This window comes from Molothrus ater, chromosome 8 (assembly GCF_012460135.2).
Source record: "Molothrus ater isolate BHLD 08-10-18 breed brown headed cowbird chromosome 8, BPBGC_Mater_1.1, whole genome shotgun sequence".
Classification (NCBI taxonomy): Eukaryota; Metazoa; Chordata; class Aves; order Passeriformes; family Icteridae; genus Molothrus; species Molothrus ater.
The window spans coordinates 8,226,669-8,247,719 of record NC_050485.2 but is presented as its reverse complement, the minus strand read 5'-3'; the positions used below and the strand labels follow the sequence as shown (position 1 = coordinate 8,247,719).

The window sequence follows — 21,051 nt, the reverse complement described above, 5'->3', positions numbered from 1 at the left end:
ACACTCTGCAATCCCATTTGTGTTTGAGCTAAATTATTGTTTTTTAAAATAAACTTATATTCTTTCTCCTCTGTGGCAGTTCTCTGGTCTTGGTTCAATGTGAATCTGTGATTCTTATAACAGGAAGTTGTTCAAGCAAGATGGAAGTGCTTTTTCCTTCTCATTACTGCTGCTGTGGTCTCCACATACCTCCATCAGCAATTTTTTAGCCTTTCTGCAGGCTTTCATGCAGTGCCTTCTCTCCTCTGTCTTCATGTGGCACACACCCATTCCCATAGCACCTCCAAACCTGTGATGAAAGAAATCTGGAACAGATGCAAGTGCCAGGACCAGCAGCCAATGCTCAGAGAGCTGGTCATAGCAATGGGCCCTACACCACATTTAGAGAAGCAGCAGGCTCTCCTCATTTCAGTGTGAGCAGACAATATTGTTGCCCTACTTGGGCCATGGTATGGAGTGACACCTAATGTGTTTTTACGCACCCTGGACTCTAAGGCAAACCTAACTGGGGTGCAGTTGCACAACCTGCCCACAGCATTGTCCGATGTGCTCACTGCCAGTGGCCCACACTGAGGATCCAGGACTCTGCTCCATGCTCCCACTGGGGCCACTGCAGTGCTCCCAGTAGTTGCAGAGTAACGTCACTGCCACAGCTGACCTTACTGGTGGTTCTAGCCTCTGCTCTTGCTTGCTGTTCCACGTGGGGTTTTTCCCAGACAAGAGATGTGTTTTTACTGCAACCTGTGAAACAATAGTTTGGCTGGGCTCCTGGGCTGCTCTAGGTTGGAATAGTGCCTGGCTCTGACTTGGGAGGTCTTCTGAGGCCAGGCAGTGCTGTCTTCCTCCCTACCCTCGGCTTGCAGAGGGGCTAAGATGAAGGTGACTTTGGATGACCTATCAATGTTGCTCTGTAGCAGTCCTTTGTGGCTTCATTCCCTCTGAGCTGAGGATGTGGAGCCTTAGTCCCTAATGGCAGGAAGAGGGAGATCAGAGCAAGGTGCTGACAGATATTAGGGGGAAAGTGGGCATTGTAGATAAGTAATAGGAACACTGTCTGCCTGACACCTTTCTGTTTGCAAATTGAAATTAAGAGGTTGATGGGATTTGGGGTTTCTCTTTAGATAAAAAAAAGAGATATTGTCACAAATTTTCAGCATTCCTGCCTGTTTCCAGTTGCACTGTGGTGACCTTGTTGTCATCTCCTAGCAGATGAGTTTGGACAAGGGGGTGGAGGTGGGGCATTTTTTCATCTCTGAGGTGGAAGAAGGAGATCATTACTGCTGCCTACGTGAGAGTTTGGATGTTTAGATCAGGCTGAACATAGCAAGACAGCTGGCAAGCTTGTGGCTTCGTGACAATGTTGGATTGTTTTGAACTTGAAGAAGAAAGAGGGAGAAGACAAACACACCGTGTTTGCAAACTGGAGGCATCATGGCCTGATGAGGACAGAGACCTGCACGTGGCTTTGTTTGCAAGCAGAAGAGCAGACAGAAGTATTTGAGACCCAAGAGTCTGTGTGGATTTACAAAAATGTGAATCTATTTTCCTATGCTTCCTCCTTGCTATTCACAATTTCAGAAAACAGCTCAAGCAAGCACCACATGCATCATTAGCATGTTGTCCCCTATCAGATATGCTCTTAACTTCTTGAACTTCTTATGGCTGCTTTCATTCCCAAAGGTATTGCAGAGTTAGAAGGCATTTCTATCCAGGGAGTCAAGGTATATAGTCAAGGGAGTCAAGTCTGTTCAAAAACGATTCCACAATTTGGTGGCAACTCTTTCTAATGGAGTAAAGCATTAACCTGCCCAAGGACCTTGTGAGTAAGAAGTGGACATTCAAAAAGCACCCCTGAAGTAAAGAGTCTTCCCTAGGAAAACCTGTGTACTGGCTTAGAAACTGTCAGGAGCCGTTCTGTAAGTTTTAAAGTGATTTTATAGAAGTATTTAAATCGACTCATTAAAGATGAAGGCTACTCTAGCTTTTCCAGCTTTATTTATGTCCTCTGTAAATCTTTTCCTAATAAACACATAGTTTTCTCTCTTTACTCTTCTCCTTTCTCTTTTCTCCTTGTTATTCTTTCAGTATTGAATACAGAAGAAAAGTATGACAAGGGCTCAAGCTAGTTATTAAGTTAAATTAGGAATAATGAGTAGCCTGTCACACAAATTAAAAGCCATGGTGGGGGAAGGGATGTAGGTGAGCTTTATCCTTCATGCAGCTCTGCCTTCAGCTTGGTGCCTGATCCCTGGGCACAGTGCCTGCAGTTACTAAATGCCCTCCCTGTCACAGGTACTGAGACAGGCATGCAGGGCTGTGGTGTAACTTGGGAAATTAAAAAATTGAAACTGTGGTTTATGAGGCAAGCAAGGAGCAAGCTCTTTTTTTGCCTTTTTTTTTTTCCCCCTCTCTCTTTCCCCTCGAGGAAAAGTAGGACATGAGTCAATACCTTCCAAAAGACTGAAGAAGCCTCACCCAAGAGCTGCTACCCCAGCTGAGCTGTGCACAGGGCAAAGCTGCCTCCTGCCTCTGCGCCTTGCTGCCGGGGCAGGCAGGGGCATCATGAGCAGGATCCCGCAGCAGCCGCAGGGTGCAGCAGCACCTCCAGTCTCGCTGCTGAGTGCAATCTCCCTGCAAGGGCCCCGAGTGCGGCGGGAGGTGTTCGGGGCACGCTTGAGCCAGCTTTTCAGGTTCACCCGGCCCCACAGCTCCTCACCAAACTTCTCTGCGTGAGGCCCTGTGATTGGGAGCCGTCCTGGCTTGGAAACACCCTGGGTTTGCAAATGAATGTGTGTTCCAGGTGATGGCTGTGCAGCTCTGCCCAAACCCTGGGCTGGGGGCAGCTCCCCTGCTGGGAGCAGCTCCTTGTGGGCAATAGGGAGGGGGTGAAGCTGGCATGGTTCCTGTTATGACTCTTCTCCTCAGTCCGGTGCCAGCAGCTGCAGTGCTGCTGGAGCACACAGCAGGGCCTGGCACTGCCTCGAGGGCTGCTCCCCTGAAGGACTTTGCAATCAGCTCATAAACTACTGCTGCTCCAGCCTGGTGCTGGCTTTGGAAGGGTCCCTGCACACCCTGGCAGCATCTCCATGGGAGAATCTGACTGTGGGCTGCCACAGCCACATCAATTCCTTATCTGGTTTTTCCAGCCTAGTAAGGTGGAGGCACCAAACTGTGTCAACAAAATTGGGCTAATAAAGAGGAGCTGTCTCCCTCTGCAGGTGAGTGTGAAATCGCTCCATCTGGCAGTGGAAAGACTAGAGAAGACAATGATTTTTACTTACCCACCCTTTAATGACACTAATCAAAGAGCACTTCTGTGGCAGGAACCCCTTCCCTTGGCCTGTGCATGGCTCAGCCCCAGCCTCTCATCTCTGCCTGCAGGTATCTCCCTCATGGCCCCCATGCACCTCTCTGATGCTCTTGAGAGCATGGGCAATGCTTTTCTCTGATGCTTGCAGGTTACAAATATTTCCCACAGAGGAAGGCAAGGAGCCAAGCTCTGTGAGTCCCCAGAGCCCAGCCGTGGCCATTTGCCATTGAGAGCACTGTTGGAGCAAGCTAGTCCCTCTGTCCCCACCAGGGCCTCCTTAGGACTCTGTCATGGCAAATAGAACTGCACAGCAAATCCTGAAGGCAGTGCAATGGAAAGCAGCTTCTCCCAGGCACTCAGGTGAGGCCTGGGATCTCAAAAACCAGAAATGCCCATGGTCCCTCCCAAGCTGTGCTTTTGGAAGGACTTCCCAAATCCTTGTAAACACCAAGGAGAGATTACACACCAGCCAGGAGCTAGGCACTATGCCATCCAGGACAGCTGAGGGCAGCCAATTACTCAAACAGCTGAAGGATATCTCAGGATACAGAAAGCTCCTCCCTTCTCTCTCAGCCTCTTCCCTCTTTTTCAGGGACTGCTGCTAAGGTGCTTCTCCCTCTTCAGCTGGGCTCATTTACCTCCATCAGGACCACTCTACCTGCTGCAATAAAAGACTCTGGGTGGGATACAGCTGGGACCAGTTATTTTTCAGGTTCTTACATCTTCTCTCTGTGGTGTCCATAGTAGGAATGGTTGTGTAGCAATGTTTTTAAGAAAAACTTTTCAATTATTATTTGGTAAAATATCTGTGCTAGTGCTATAGTAGTGATCCTATTGAGTAATCTAATCCTGTCTCCTTTGAATTCAGTTATAAGAGTTTCTATAAGGGAAGTTCTTCCAAGATCAAACCATGTCCTGATGTAAAACTCAGCTATTTTAGTAAAAATAAAGAGTTGAGTTTTCTTCTGTTATTAGCATTCCTGGAAAACCAGAGGGATCCTGGTTGATTGTGAAGAGGTAAGTGTGGCTATAGTCGATATGCAGAACCTGTAGTTCAAGGGAAGTTGGTTTTGAGAAATACAGGATAACAAGGAAGGTTGGAGGAGTTATTGAAAACATAATGGTATGGTTCACGAGGGCAATGGCAGCCCCACATAGCTAATGTTTGCTTTTAGAAAAGTACATCAATAAACAGAAAAATAGTATCCAAAGCATTCTTGAAAACAACACAGATTAGCCTCTTTATCTCACTGGGGAAAAAAAGAAAAAAACCCACAACATTACATATTCTGCAAATTGTAAACCCCATATTATAATGCCAACAGAGTTCAACAGATGTTTTGGATGGAGTTGAACTTCAGTGCCCTTCCTGAAAAGCTTTGGGTAAGGTCATCTGTCAGATTAGGCAGTGGTAATGCTGGATTTTGGGGTCTAGGCAGGGAAGTATTAAAGGCTATGCTCTGAATCACCAATTATCTACATGGACTGCCACTAAGAATAGTCTTTTTAAAGCTAAGTACTGAGAAAAGTTAAAGCTAAAGTAACTTCCGAGAAGGAAGGTTGAATGGCTAATTTTCATTAAAACTAAACAGGTAAGAAGCTGAGGGCCTTAGCAAGGATAAAACACAAAACTGGTAAAAGTTGATGTTAAAAGCCCTGCCTGTAGTTCGGTTACGAAGTGGGGAGGAGCTGAAGAAACAGCTGCAGGCCTTTCAGGCAGTATGGAGACACCTTTGGCAGTTGGGTGTTTGGATTACATCCCATCCACCTTCTGTCAGGACTGCCCAGCAGCAAAAGAAGTGAGCACCTGTACTGTAAGGAGAAGCTGGGTCTGATCAGGGAAGTTGCATTACAGTAAGTTTTGTAACAAATTGGTTGGAAAAAACTCAAATGCCGAAAGAGGCTTGAAGACTCTTCTCCTTGCAGGTCATACCTTGCTAACCAATGAGTCCTCTAACTGTATCAGTTCAGAGCTGGGTAAAGGAGAATGGGTTCTCATTATCAGGACTTTCCAAAGATGTTTCAAAAGGAGTTCTGCAAAAAGAGGCACATAACTGGTGGTGGCAATCCAAGCTTTACTGGGGATCAAATTAATCTCGAGGCAGAACCAAGTAGAAAGAATGCTGATTAGTTTAGTGTTGTTAAAAGGCAGAAACAAGCACTTTCTGCAGGAATAGCATTTTAGTCCCACTTCTGTAGCCAGGGCATTCTACAAAGCAAAGTGCTGAGCTTTGGTTTTGTGGTCTCAATGTCATCTGGTACTGGCAAATTTACCTGGACTCTGCAGTCTTGATAGACTTCAACCAGAGGAAAGACATGATGTTTTGTGCATGTCTGGTGTTGGTGTAACTTCTGCTAACTATGACAACAGATGATTCAACTGGTGACTGGAGCACAGGAATGATTAAGTGGAGAGGGGCCAACATAAAGCCATTGGCAAAGTCTGGCTGTGAATGACCCTTGGGCAATTTTGCTTATTTTAGCAAAGCAGAAGGTGCTTTGTATTTTTGAGAATGCAGGGTGGAGAGTTTTACGCACTGTGATCAGTTTAGGCAACAGCTCACATCGGCAATTTCGTCAATTCAATAATGTTGTTATTGTGCTGTGGTTTATTTTACTCTGATTTAAGGCACAGGACCAGTTCTGGTTGAGAAATACTGAATGTTTGTACAAAGTCTCTCTCTAATGAACACTTCAGAAAACACAAGCAGGTATGTGCATGAATGCTTGTAGGTGTTCTTAAATTCTGCCTGAGCTTTGAGACTTCTGTGATAAAGGCATAACTGATTGGGTTGTTCAAAGGACACCTTTGATCTTAATCAGAACTCATCCAATGGGATTTTTGTTCATGCGTCGGTTCAAGAACTTCTTAGTTAAACTAGTCTCTGGCTCTAAATTTTCAATTGTGAAAACAGACACTGATGAATGAGATTAGCATATTCTCTGCTAATCTCAGGTTTTCTGGATTCTGTATATGTATCCAACTATTGTTTTCCAAACAAAGCTTGAAGACATAACTCCAGACAAAAGCCCAGCTGCCCACTCAAAGTACCTGTTTTAATCAATGTTTCCAAATACCAGTGGGCCTACTTACAGGCTTTAGTGAGCAAAAGGGTTTGTAAATGATAGGGTTTTGACAAAAGAGCTGCTTACAGGTGATTTGCACCAGGGATGTTTTACATGGGATTTGTAACCCTTAGCTTAGAGTTGATAGCATTCTCATGAAGGGTCATTGCAGATTATGACATCTTTGGCTTAATAGCTCCTGATGTCACCACCATTTTGTTTACCTCTTAGAATGTTTAACCCTTAGGCCCTTTGTTATTTTTTATTTGAAGATCTTTCAAAGTGGTTAGAGCAACTAGGTCAGAGAGCAAGAAATAACTTGGCCACTAGTAAGGACTCCAAGTGGTCCCTTCTGAGAGGTCTCATATTCTCTTTCAGTGCGTCTGCTTTGGGTTTTTTTTCATGCTTGGAAAACACTGTCTTGCATGGCAGAGGGAAGGCAGACACATCTAGTGTGTTCCCCAGAAGGCAGCTTTAAAAGCATGTATGCATGCATGAAGGGACACTACTTTGTCTTGCTCTCTGCAAAATTGTTCTCAAATGCTGAAATTTCTTGATCATCGCACACATCCTTGAGAAGGACCATGCCCAAACACTGTACAGTGAAGGTTTGATACAGATACAGCCATCATCAGCAGCCCTTGTATCTTGCTAGGGTAGAAAGAAAAGGTGCTATTGCTGAACTGTGTCTCTTAATGGCCTCTAGTCAAACATCATGCAGGAAGCTGCAAGGAAGGATTGATTCCTCTGATACTGTGCAGTTGTTAAACCCCAAATTATTTGTCCAGCCTGCTTGGGAGACTCTTGCAAGGCAATGAAGCTCATCTGAGGCTGGAGAACTGGAAGGAAGATACAGGGACTGCTTGCAAACAGCAGAGGATCCTCTCTTTACCCTGGGCCTGAGGGCATGTTTCTCCAGGAGAGGACAGCTAACACCTCCAGAGAGTCAGGGAGAAGCACAGCAAACCTCCTGCCTGCTCTTGCTTTCGGGTCTCTGTTCAGGAGGTGATGCCTCCCTGCATTTTTGCAGTATTTGTTCCCCTCTAATGGCCAAAGATCTGAGAGCCCCCTTGGTGGAGACCTTGGTGTCACAGGCTGTGGTGGCTGGTGGCAAAGGGTGCCCTGTGCTGGCAGAGCTGAGGCATCGAGCCTCAGCTCCAGGCATGCTCACCATTACCCAGCACTGGGATGGGGTCTCCCGCAGCTTCTCCTGCAGCTCTGATTGCTGGTGTTTATCCCTGTATTCCCTTACATCTCCAAAGGAATGCACCTGTGCCATGGTGGCTGAGAGAAAGGATTATAGCTAAACTTAACAAAGCAAGGCAGTGAAGGCAAATTGGTAAATCTGCAGAGGTCTTAGTCCTCCCTGAATCAGAATCTCCTGCCTACCTCCTGACAGAAGCTCTTTGCCTCTAACACTTGCACTGCAACTCTTCCTTCTTCTTGGAACAAGTGATGCTAACTGCCTGGGTTTTACCCAAGCCAGCTATTAATAATCTTCTGCAGATTGGTTGTTATGAAGTCTCAATCTATGCAAAAATGTGTATGTTTGTGTGCTTGAGGCTTTGGCTTTCAAATAGCAGTGCTATTTATTGTGCTGCATTACTTGCTGTTGCCCTTTCTAAACAAAAGCTTTTCAGAGCTGCCCACACATGAAGTGTGAGAAAATGTAAATAATCTCATTTTGCATCAGCTTTTGTACTAGGGGTTATCTTAGAATGGTTTGGTTTGGAAGGGACCCAAACATCATCCAGTCCTAAACCCCCTGAAATGAGTAGGTACACCTTTAACTAAATCAGCTTACTGAGAGCCCCATTCATCCTTGAATGTTTTGAGAGACAGGACATCTACCATCTCTCTGGACAATTTGTTCCACTGTTTCACCACTTGTGTGGGCTTAAGTTTTGTGTTAGCTGAGTATAAGCCTAACAGCTCAGGGTAACTCCCCCAGCACTTTATGTCAAGCTCTTTGCTGCAATATGTGTTAAAACTAGGCTGCTTTCCAAAGTTAGGGAATCAATCAGGAGAGAATGTTTGTTTCCTTATCTTTACCATTTTTTCTTCCTATTAAACCTAATTAAAACAAACTGTGATACATGTAAAATCATGCCTTACCTGCCATGCCACTTCTGTTGGTATCAAAGGAGTTAAAAGATACTTTGATTAAGAACACAAAGATTGTTCTCTGTTTTCGTAGTGTGGTCAGTCTGGTGAAAAAGCTGCCCTGGGAGGGCCCATATATGAAGTCATATTCTCTGCAGTCAAGAGGGTTGTATGGAATCAGGTCATTATCCTAAGCTTTGATGAAAGCTTGCAGGGCTTGTGCAAGGAGATTCCTCCATGGCTTTCACTACTCTGATGCGTAAATCACAAGTAACAATCACAGACAGTACAACAAACTGATTTGGAGGTGGTTATGTGCAATAGCCTTGTCTCTTGGGCAAAAACCCCCTCTCTGTCCTCTGCACTGGTGAGGCAGTGTAAACTCAGACCAGCAAGGCCCAGCCTGGGTGAGGCTGACTCTGTGTATACTCTTGTCCTGCAGAATGTCAGGGGCCTCATATTTAAGGGCAATCTGAACTGGCATATTATACCTGGAACTAAATTTTTTTTTTCATCAACAACTCTGCCTACTTGTTTCCCTGTCCCCACCTGTGTGGATCAGGCAGGTAGTTGGTGGCAGTACAGTGACAGTCAGCTAGCCAACAGGCACTGGAAGACTGGTGGCCACATTGCCTCTGGCCCATGCAGTTATAATGTTTTGCCCCATTCTAGTTATTGTAGCTGCTCTCTTGGCTCCTGCCACTGTGTTTAAGTCCTACAGACCTCTCTGTGTCATCTTTTTGTGTCATCTTTTTGTGTCACTTGCTATGGAAGTGGTTGTTCTGTGAGGCTAGGGAGCTGTAAATTCTTGCTGTCCTTTATCTTTCCTAAAGTTTTGGTTTCATTAATTTGTAGTATTCTTAGAAAAGAGATTATGCACTCTTTCTTTCTAGAAACCACTTCCTGCACTTTGGATCGTACCAGGATTTGGCATTTGTTACTCATTCTGAATGGTGCCTGCAGTCTTTCACAAACATCTTCATTCTTTCAAGTCTTGACAGGAGGCAAATGTGCTATTTACCACTAAAGGAGTCTATTTGTTGTTTACTGTTCTGTTACAGAAAATTAATTTTAACACTTGGGATACAAAATGAGATATTTTTGCAAAAATCCATTTTCTTATACTCTTGACCACAGGGCAAATAAGATGTAGGTGATGCTCAGTTACCACATCAGGAACTAGTTCTCTCTCTACATGTATTTTGGTGAAAAAGTGAATCTTTACCAGAAAACAAAAAACTCTTTTGAAAATAGCAATTTAATCTTTAAGTGAGAATTTAATCTATTTGGGTCTACCTCAAAGAAGAATTATTTCTGGAATGCTGTAGAAGCAGTCTAATGGGACACAGCTCTCCATAAGGATCCACAATGTTACTTCATGGTCCTCACAAAATTGTTCTTTCTCTTTGAGGTCCTACCTAGCCATTTTGGGCTCAGAATAAAGGCATGGAGGCTTCTGTTCCATAGGGTCTCTGTCTCCTTCCCACTCAGAGGACAGAAGAATGAAGTGCTCCCCTTCCATTGAATCAGGACTGCAGCCCTGATGTTCCTGCTGTGTGTGAAGTGTTGCTGGGGCTCCACTTCATCACCTGCAGTGGCTGAGCTCTGTGCAATTCACTGTGATGTGTGAAAATAAGCTCATCTGTTTATTTACACGTTGCTCTGATGTCTATATTGCATGTCAGCTGCTAAAGCCTTCTGAGTCCAGCAGGGTTTCTGAGCAGTGCCAGTGACCAGGCACTGGGCCTGGCAGCTCTCTGTGTGCTAATCCACCCAGATTCAGGAGGGCAGGCAGATGTATTGACAGCAGGGAGAAAAGAGGATAACAAGGATGTCACAACTGCGTCTGGATTGTGCAGGTGAGCTTTCAGTCTGTGACAAAGCCTGCCTTATTAAGCAAGAAATGTGTGCCAGAGGATGGTAAGAGCCTCATCCCTGCTATCTGCTTCTGTTCTTTACATGTGTTGTTCTTGTTCCTATCTGCCAAGGAGACACTTGGGGAGGGCTACCAGCTGCTTGCTCAGATGGTACCAAAGAGCTGCAGTGTCATGAGCTCCTCCTATAACTGTACATGCCACCACCTAAGCGATGGATGGACAGATCTGCCCTAGGAGAGGCATTGTTCATGTAGCATGAAACAGTTTCAAAATGAAAACTTTACTGAACTTAAACTAGATTAGGAATAAGAAGTTATGCCAATATCAGGATGTTTTCTACTCAGCTAATCCAACTTATCCTTGCATCTCTTAACAGGTATTTAAAGGTTTTTTTCTCTTCTCATATGGTGTCTTGTGTAAAGGAGGCCTTGTTTAACAGTTGCTAAAGCATAGGTCAAAAAAGCAGGTGTTTTTTACTTGTAGTGCCTCAAACAGCTAACAACTGTACTCCATCTAAGAACAGTGAATCCACAGACAATATGCAGGCAAAGAAGTCAGCAGTACTGAAACCATTGTCAAGAGCATGGAGAGGGATAAATTTATAAGGTTCCCAGTGTGGCTTTGCTTTTGAATAATGAGACTGAACATTGACTTGTATGGATTAGAAGTGCAAAAAGTTTGTGTTACTGTGCTGCCTCTTCTCTGCTCTTACCCTTGGCTTTATTGGTGTTGCACCTGTTCTTGTGGTGTGCAGAAGCCCTTGCAACAGAAGAAAGTTTCCTCCAGCATGTACCCAAATATTCTGCCTGGTGATGCTACTGCCCAAAGAGGTGATGAAAGAGGAAAGACAAGTGACCCAGGATTGGAGACAGCACAATCCCTGACCTGCAGTCCTCTGGAAGGGGAAGGACATCCTTGGTGCTGGAAACACTAAGGTGAGAGCTGTGCAAGGCACAGTGGGAGCTCATGCTATGTACAAAGTGTTTTAGGGAAAACACTCTGTGGGGTATGGTACTCTGTGGGGTATGGTACTCTGTGGGGTATGGCAAAACCACTGCTGCCGACACATGCAAGCTGAACTTTCCACAGATACATGCAAGTGCTCTGCAAAATGGAGAGTGTAAGTCAGGGGTGGTGCAAAAATCGCCAAGGGATTTTAATTCCTACATGTCAAATACTTTCCTGATTTTCTCACACTACCCCATTGTCAAATACAGAGAAAATTGTGGATGCCCAATCCCTAGGAGAGTTCAAGGCCTGGCCGGATAAGGCTTTGGGCAGCTTGGTGTAGTGAAAGATGTCCCTCCCTTTGACAAAGGGGCTGGAATTAGATATCTTTAAAGTCCCTTTCAAACCAAAGCATTCTACAATCCTATGAAATGTCTCACCCAGGCAAATGTTCCCCTGTTTGAAGAGGCAGCAGTTAGGCAGATGATTTGTGCACAGGCACAGTGATGCCTGCATGAAGCAAACCCCTTCCAAGTCTGTGAGCTTTGCAGGGTGCAGATGTTGCACCTGTGTAAAGACATGACACCTGGGAGAGACACCAAGATGAGTGACCAGAGGGTGCAATGAGATATGCTGCATTCAGGGGATTTTGACTGTGCTGGAGCCATTTTCAGCTGCAGGAACTTCAGTAGGAGGTTATCCAGAACCCATCTAGTTTCCAGCAGCAGCCAGATACTTCAGTCTATGGTGAAGAAGGCACAACAGCTAACTGCAGTCAGGGTAATGGAATTTCTGCCTGCTGCTGGTGACAATGTTGGAATCACCTTGCCCATCTGCTGAGGGATGAGCTGGGCTGGATGGAGAATGGCAGGACCTCCCGCTCAGCCTCCTCCTGCTTACCAGGCGCAAGGAATGGGAGGCTCCCGGTCCCGCCTCCCGCCGCGGTGTGACGTTGGGGCGGAGCGCATTCCCGGGGCTATATCCACCGTGAGGCGTGCGGGAGTGTGTCGTTTCGGGTCGCTCCCGGGGATGCTGAATATGGAAGCGAACATTGACCCGTCGGAGCTGCAACCGCTGGGGGAGTATGACTTCGAGAAGAACTTTAATCAGCGGGCAGCCAGGAAATGGATGGAGGAGAATTGGTGAGAGGAGAGGAGGTTGCTGACCTGGTGCATTCCAGATCCTGGGTAGCCCAATCGGCTCCTGCTGCTTTTAGCAGAACAAGTGTGAGGATCTTCAGTTCCGAGGAGGAGAAGATTGGGGGTCTCTGGTTGCTTACCTGAGGCTGTGGAGGATGGGGTGTAGCAGTAGATGTGGCAGAGCAAACAGTGGTGCAGGTGGGGCTGCAGCTTGTAGGGAGATGGTGATGTGGCAAGAGGCAAAAAGCACCCACGGATGGCCACTGCAGCCCTTGTGCTGGCAAATAGGGTACTCAGCCCTGCCATGCTGCACTAAAGCCTTGGAATGTGTGGGATATAACACAAGGCACTTGAGGCTCCAGCTTACATGAAACTGGCCTTTTTAGACATCCTGTGCAGACATCCTCTGCCTGTACGTGTAAAGGGATAAGATGCATTGATGTGTTTGCTTTGGATCCTGCTCACAGGCTACCAGAACCTGCCTCATCCCACCAAGGTCTTGTGGAAATCTCCAAGATGTAGCAGTTCACTTTATTTTGTGCAGTCCCTAGGGTTCTTGCTTGCTCACTGTCAGGGCAGGCTTTCTTGTGACCAAACCCAACTTTAACATGAGAATGGGAGATCTTTTGTTTCTTGTGAGTGTGTGAGTACTTTGCCAGGGCAACAGAAGTCTGGCTAAAAATAGGTCAGTTTGGGTCTTTTCCTGACTGTTCCCTCTTCTCTACTTGCAGGCAAAAGTCTTTAACTATTTCTGTTATTTATTTGATCCTGATCTTTGGAATCCAACATTTCATGAAGGAACGGAGGCCCTTCAAACTGCGTGGACCACTGATCCTGTGGTCCTTCAGCCTGGCTTTGTTCAGGTAAGAGCCTTTGTTAAATCTGGAGACAGCTGTAGACCCTTCCTCAGAACTGCATTGATGGAAAGTTCTGGTTATTCACTACATCACTAGGGAAATACATAAATTTTTTCCTCTTGAAGGCACTTTCTAACTAGGGGAGTGACCTGCTTATACAAGTCATTTATTTCTCACCAGAAATACTCCAGCAAGAATGAGTTGCAAAAGGATGTCTGGGGAGAGTGCTTGAAAATCATTAGTGGGTAGATTTGAACGTGAAGCCTGCAAGAGCAGACATCTTCCCTCATTCAAACAGTGCCTGCCAATTGAAAGTTTGATTTGAGGGTTATTTCTCTTTAAAATTTAGATTTCTTTCTCTTCCCGTACCTGCCCCCCCCCCCCCCGCTACCTCTTTAATCTTGTTGTGTAGGAGGTGGAGAAAATTCTGCTGCACTCACAGAAGCACAAAAGATTAAACTAAAATGTACTTTCAAACTGTCCTGTCTTATTGAATAGGTTTCCTGCAGGAGCCATGAAAATGTTTTGGCCTGTGCCCTGTATTCAAACTAGCATATGTCAATTTAAGAAAATTCCCCTCATCTCCACAACTTTTTCTGTCTGTTTGGTGGGACAGAGAAAAACTCAACTACTGCCTCTGTAACTCCAATTGGCTTTGACAAGGTCAAAGGGACATTGGTTGTCCTCTGTCAGGGCACAGGATAGCAGTGGTCTGTAAAAGCACAAGTTGTGGGAGAGGGGAGATCAGGGGATAGCTGTTCATGCTCTATTCAGAGACAAACTTGTGCTAATGAAACAGGTTGATAACAAGGAAAAAGTGGTATTTCTTCTCAAAAGCTGTAGGAGTTCCCTGCCACAGGAGGTTATAAAAGCTCCCTGTCCTCTGGGCCCATGTCAAAAGGCAGGACATCAGGAAAATTGTCCTCCATTTCTCATCAGTGGGGCAGCTTTTGCTCAAGTGCCTCTTCAAGCAGTGGAAGCAGGGGGTGCTTCCCTGAGGGGAGCACTCTTTCATGCTGCTTTGTCTTGCAGGAATAGGTTTTAAATCCTGGCTAAAACTTGTTAGGAAGTCTAAGAAGGTAAAGGTTTGTTTAAATGTCTCTGAGATTGCCCTGAGCATCAAGATGGAGTCAACTAAATATCCATGGGTGCAGAGCTGTCAGAGGCTATGTTGAGGCCCTGGGCACAGTGTTCAGCTCTCTCTGGTTTTCTTGCAGTCTCATTGCAGCCTGTCGGATCTGGAAGCAGTTGGCCTTCCTCCTCCTTACCAAGGGATTTAAGCAATCAGTGTGTAGTCAATCTTTTTATGTCCACCCTGTTTCCAAGCTTTGGATATATCTATTTGGTCTGAGCAAATTTGTTGAAATGGGTGAGTTTGAAACTTCTCCTTATCCTGTGTGTTTATAATTGTTTTGCTTTTACAAGCAGATTTTCTTTTACAGGTCTCTGTCCAAATGTTACATGGAGAAAAGGGTTGCTTGTTGCTTAGCCTTGCATGTGTCACTCGTTTTCTTGCTCCCTATTACTCGACTCGAATGATATGCTTGCTCTCCAGGGGGCTGCAGCCTGATGTTACTGTTCGAGTTTGATCCCCAGGCCAGTGCCTGGACTAGGCAATTTTGCACTGGAACAACCGTGGCAAGGGGGCAGCAGACAGGCAGGGAGGGCTGGGCTTTCCACACAGCTTTCATAAAAAGAAGTAAAGAAGAGCCAGTTGGAAATGCAGTGCAGGTGGATCTGGGAAAGCAAGCCTGGGGCAAGGGGCTCTTATATTCCAAACATGCCAGAAGCTAGAGTGCCTAAATGGTCCTCTTCAATACAGATTATATCAATGGGAACCTAGGCTTTGGTGGGATCAAACCACATAATGGCTTCAGCATTGAAGCTTGCTTGGACTGTTTCATGTGAAAACTTGTGCAACTGCTGTGCTTTCACCTGACTAATGATATACCTGTTCCCCAACCCCAGGTGACACTCTGTTCATCGTTCTCCGGAAAAAGAAGCTCATCTTCCTGCACTGGTACCACCACATTGCCACAATGATTTTATCCTGGTATGGCTATAAGATGATGGTAGCTGGGGCAGGATGGAACACAGCCCTAAACCTCAGTATCCATGTTGTGATGTACTCGTACTACACTGTGGCAGCCATGGGCATCCGGGTACCCCACTCCATCACCATGCTAATCACCACTTCACAGATTGTGCAGATTATTGGATATGTAATAATGAACATCTTTATCTTCTTCTGGAAGGATGATAAGCTCTGTCAATGTACCTGGCCACAGCTTCTCCTTTCATCGGGCTTGTATACCAGTTTATTGGCCCTCTTCTCCAACTTCTTCGTGAAAACTTACCTGAGTAACACCAAGAAATCAAAGCGAAATTAAAACCAAGGGATGGAAGAAGAGCTCGGGATGGAAGAAGAGTTCGGGATGGAAGTGGGGGGAGAGGGAGAGAAAAAGGGGAAACTTTTTGCTTCTGTCTGGAGCCTAAGTGCCTGATGGGATGGGTGTGATGGGGTTTAGGAAGAGATCACCGTGGGTAACAGCCTTCAGAGTAACTTGCACATTGGCCTTTGGTGTATCTGCCTTGCAGTGGGTGGCATGCCAGAGTGAGGTGCAGGTCGTGGCAGGCTGGTAACAGGAGAAAAGGGGAAGAGGCTGGGGTCTGGAAACCTCAGGGCTGAGGTTCTGCTTTTCCTTCTTTGCATCACTTGGGTTTGCCTTGTGCCTCACTTCCTTCCTGAGGGACTGATAGAATCCTGCATGCACCAAGATACTCCTTGGAAAAAAGGTAGGGAAACTCCTCTCAAAGCAGCACTGCCTTCTCCATGGTCTCCAGTTTTGGGGAAGAACAGAGCCCAAACCTGCTGCTACTCTGCAGGGAAGCTCTAATAGATTGCTGGTGAAATGGAAAACTCCTGCTGTTTTTTTAAGGGAAAGGATCTACCTGGGCTCTCTCTTCTCCTCTGTGATGCAAGGAACCGAATCCTATGAACTTTAATGGCTGTTACCTGTGGTGTGCCTCTCGTACAATATTAACCCATCAGTTTGACTTGACTAGCTACTGCCTCAAACCCTAAAAGATGAGCAGGGTCCAGCTCTGTCCTGCAGTAGTCAAGCATTGCCAATGGTCCCAGCCCATGGCCAGTCTCATGGGCTGGGAACAGAAGGGTCCCAGAGTCAATTCATCTCTGGGTGCATCTGCCACTGGGTGATGTGTTAAAACAACTAATAAATACTTCATGTATGGATTGATTGATTTCTTTGATGCCTTTTTCATACCTGACCTTTGTACAGAACTGTGAGAGGAATGCTGCCTTCTCTATCTGGATACTGTGTGTTCCTGAGGGTTAGTGATGTATCCTCTGTGCTTACCCTTTTTGGAGTCATCAGCTGGTCATGCTGCCTGAGCGCCTTTGCTCACCAGCAGGGAGCTAGAAATGAGAGAGAGAGAAAAAAAATCAGGCTGTTGTTTTACCATCTGAAATGAGCATGTCACTGTGCTTCATAAAGCCAAGATGTGCCTCAGAGCCTGAGTCCAAGGGTCTGAGCCTCTGCGTGGGCGTTAGCTCCTACCTGGTGAAAGAGTTTTGGCCTCTCAAGGCAGTGGACTGGAAAGGTGCTACATGGCAGTGGGCTGCACTTTCAATGCTGGGAGGTGGCAACAGCCCTGTCCAGCCTTCCCTAACAAGGGCTTCTGCTCTGGACTTGGCAGCATGTTGGGTAGTGGTGTAACAGCACCTTCCCCAGCTGTGGGAAAGGCAGGAGCAGTCAGCTGAAGGGTTGGGGAATAGGAATAAACTGGCTTCCGCATTTAAGTCTCTTTAGAGAGGGGATGGTGAACATATGGGAGTAATGGGGTGGTCTCTCTCCTGCAGAGTGCTGTTTGAGGCACTTTATGTGACAGCTGTGGTCCTGGTGAAGCAACTGCCAGCTCTCCTAACTTCTACAGCTGCCCAAGGCATGCTCCCTCAGCTGTGTCTGGCATCTGTGCCAACACAAAGAATGACAGAATCATCAAGGTTGGAAGAGACCTTTAAGAACATCAAGTCCAACCATCCACCCAGCACTACCACTGTAACCCCTAAACCACTAAATCACATCACCCAGCACCAGATCCTGATGCCTCTTAAACACCTCCGGGTTGGTGACTCCACCACATTCCTGGGCAACCTATTCCAATGCCTGACCACCTTAACAGTGAAAACCCTTCTAACATCTAATCTGACTCTCCCCTGTCCCAGCTCTAGGCCATTTTCTCTTGTCCTCTCTGTAGGCAGAGCAGAAGAGACCAGTCCCCAGTTTTCACTGTAGCCTCCCTTCAGGCAGTTGAAGAGAGTGATGAGGTTGCCCTGGAGCCGAAGCCGGGCTGGGCAGTGGGCGAGAGCGAGAGGGCGGTTTTACCCCGGAGGCTGTGTCGGTGTCACGGCGCTGGGGCGGTTCCCCGGAGGCTGTGTCGGTGTCACGGCGCTGAGGAGGTTTCCCCGGGGCCTCTCTCGGTCCCGAGGGCGGGAGCGCGGCCCGCCCTGCAACCTGCCGCTAGGCGGCACCGCCGTCCGCGCTGAGGGCGCTGCCGGCCGGGTCGGGCCGGGCCCGCACCGCGACGGCAGCGGGCCCTGGACGGGGCTGGGACCGAGATTAGAGCCGCCCCTCACGGCTGTGGAGCGATCTGAGTCCAGCTTTGACACGTACGGCAGCGGGCCCTGGACGGGGCTGGGACCGAGATTAGAGCCGCCCCTCACGGCTGTGGAGCGATCTGAGTCCAGCTTTGACACGTACGGCAGCGGGCCCTGGACGGGGCTGGGACCGAGATTAGAGCCGCCCCTCACGGCTGTGGAGCGATCTGAGTCGAGCCCTCACACGCACAGCAGCGGCCGGAGGTGCGCGCCCGCCGCACGCTCCGGGGCTCTATTGGCAGCACGCACCAAGCGAGAGGAGCGGGAACATCCTCCGCTGTGCGAGCGGGACACAAACCGCGGACGGTGTCGCGCTGCTCCTGGGCTGAGAGGAAGAACGGCGGCAGCTGCTGAGCACACCCGGCGTCGGTGCGCGCTGTGTGAGCCTTCAGACACAGCTGCGGGGGAGCGGGAGCACAGGCCGTGCTGGTGATGGACGCTAAAGTCTGGCCTTGAGTAAGAGAAGTGCAGGGAAGACAGTATTTAGGCAAACGGGATTTTTTCAGACCCTCTCGGTGTGGTGAACCTCGCACAAAGCTATCCCAGAATTAGTCATTGATGTCTATGAGAATTCCCGCGGAAATTCCTCCTCTTCAAAATGGGGACTGGGGCCAAAAACCAGGAACTGCTCGCAGTTAAATCCCCCCTCAAAAAACATTAAAAAAACAAACAAAAAACCGCACCAAACAAACAGAAAACCATGCCACAAAACCACAAAAACCCCAAAAACCCCACAAAAAACCAAACAAAACAAACAAACCCCCACAACAACAACAAAACCACAAAACCAAAGCAAACGAAAAAACCTCAAACAAACAAACCAAAACAAAAAACAAAAACCCAAACAAACGAACAAAAAGCTGGATCAAATAATCTCACTATGTGTAAACAGTAGAGATGTGGACAGGAGCTATGTGGGCACATCAAGAACAGAATCTGGTAAAAATAATTCAGTTTTCCTCTCTGACAGGGTAAGGGCATAGTGACAGAGAGCTTTAACTGCCAGTCAAGTGGCTTTTAAGGATGATCTAGATGGGATTTGGCTAGGTACAAAACCCACTGGGTAATTATACCCAGAGAGTTATCCACAGTTCACTGTTGAAAAGGAAGGGGTCTGTTGGGTGAAATTCAGGGACATCTGTTGTGGGTCTTTTTTTGCTCAGCGCTTCCTTTAATGATCTGGGTGATGGAGGAGAATGTGCACTTGCTAAATTTGCAGATTTGGAAGTATCCAACGACAGAGTTATTTGCCTAACAGGTCTCCAGAATAAGTGGGATCCTGCTAAAGATCGTGTGCTTGGGGTTGCAGTATCAACAAGATACAGCTGGGGAGTTACTGGGGGATTGTGAGAGAGAAGTGCTGGGTAAGGTCTGTAGAGCACCTGCTGTGTTTGTGCTGGACCAGAGAGCATGATGTCTGAGTTCTGGCCCCATGGGGGAGAGGCTGAACTTGCTTAGCTGAACCAGAGAAGCCCAGGCCCTTCTTTCTTCCCATAGATGGAAGAGTCGTGTCAGAGAAGGGAGTTAAGAACAGTAGCACCAAGATGAGGTGTGTATTTGGTGGAAAGGCTGCTGGATGGCAGCTCCAGCACAGAATGGAGATTAACCACTGAATCTACTTCAACAGCACTTGTGCCCAGCAGCAAGGTAGGATCCAGGTTAAAATGAAACATATGGTCTGGGATGTACTGTGTTTATGTTTTATATGTTTACACTTGATCTTTGAACCCTTTCCACTGGTAGCCGTTTCAGTGCAGGATATCTTGGCCCCCAGATTTTGGATTAGCTCAGAGCAAAGAATACTCTGTTACAGTGAGGGTGAGCTGACATTTGTGACTGCTTTCAGCATCTGCTCACAAATACCTTCAGAAGCAACTGAACTGTGGAAGAGGCTTTGGCAAAAACTGAGCCATTTATGAGCTTGGTTTGTGACAGACCTCTTACAATGCCCTAGTGAGGATTCATTCTTAGCAAAGAACTTGCTTTCTCTCTGCATGCTGACGACATTGCAGAACATGGGTTACGTCAGATTTGCCTGTCCTATTCTTCCTGGTAGGACAGTTTGTTGTGAAGATATTTTAGGGCTGATTTTTTTCTATCTAAAGAGGAAAGTAAAGTATTGGAGTTGTGTTTTCCCTTGGAGCTTGTGCTTGACGAAGGGAAAGGTGATTGCACTGGGTAGAGATGTCCTGCTCTCCTGCTGTATGTGGAGCTTCCTTGGGCCCTCGGAGGGATCTGCTGCCTCCCTCTGCATTGGCTGAAGCAGCAGCTTTTCCAGGTGCCTGTAGAGCTTAGGAAGGCCACCTCTGTTTTACAGCTTTCCCAACAGAAGCTGAGCAGGGCAAGTTGCTGCACCTGGCAGCTGCCTTGGGGACCATTGTTCAGAGCCAGAGTGCCTGGGGGGGAATTCCCTTGCCCTGGGCTGTGGGACCCCAAAGGCCCCATCCAGCACAGTGGGGAAGCCTGAGCCAGAAGAGGCTCAGCCTTCCTGCTGCACTGGTACATGCAGACAGGGAACACAGAGCGGGCTTGTTTTCCTCTTCCTACTGTGTGTGGCCTTTTGTTGTTCTGAGAAGCCAGGTGTTTGATATTTAAGTGAGGAACATGAACTTCTCTCCAAACTTCAGCCCCTGTTCTAACTCAGGACTGCCTCATGCTGGTGCTTCTAAGGATGTTTACCTTTACCTGGGCTGCTGGCACTTGATTTCAGAATCTTCAGATGCAGGTTTGTGCTTTTAATAACCACACAAGCAGAAGCTTAAAGGGTTTGTGCCAACTTTTATTATCTTTTTTGGAAATGGGATTTGGGGAAGGGAAGGAGATGTGCAAGGAGGAGCTGATTGTTGCAGATGGGAATGTTTGGGATGTATGCTGGCAGCAGTGTGTCTGACCAAAATGACTGAAGCAGTAAACCATGACAGCCAGGACACTGCCTCAGTGGATGTGCTTCCTTTACAGAGTTTTTGGTTTTAAGGTCTACTTTGTAGATTATTTCACATCCAAAACAAGAAAGCATATTTTAATGTTTCTATTTGTATATATATATATATATATATAAGATAGATATATA

General features: G+C 46.8%; 1 protein-coding gene across 1 annotated transcript; it reads left to right on the top strand.

The window, feature by feature from the left end:
- The first annotated feature begins 12,333 nt into the window (after positions 1 to 12,333).
- On the top strand, positions 12,334 to 15,690 carry ELOVL3 (ELOVL fatty acid elongase 3). The gene is made up of 4 exons (XM_036386125.1): positions 12,334 to 12,446; positions 13,175 to 13,306; positions 14,518 to 14,669; positions 15,269 to 15,690. The coding sequence occupies exons 1-4, from the start codon at positions 12,334 to 12,336 to the stop codon at positions 15,688 to 15,690; spliced, it is 819 nt and encodes a 272-aa protein (XP_036242018.1).
- The last annotated feature ends 5,361 nt before the right edge of the window (positions 15,691 to 21,051 follow it).

Coding starts and splice junctions, on each gene's coding strand:
- ELOVL3 (XM_036386125.1), top strand. CDS start 12,334: ATGCTGAATATGGAAGCGAACATTGACCCGTCGGAGCTGCAACCGCTG. Junction 12,447..13,174: donor AAATGGATGGAGGAGAATTG/GTGAGAGGAGAG, acceptor CTCTACTTGCAG/GCAAAAGTCTTTAACTATTT. Junction 13,307..14,517: donor TTCAGCCTGGCTTTGTTCAG/GTAAGAGCCTTT, acceptor GTTTTCTTGCAG/TCTCATTGCAGCCTGTCGGA.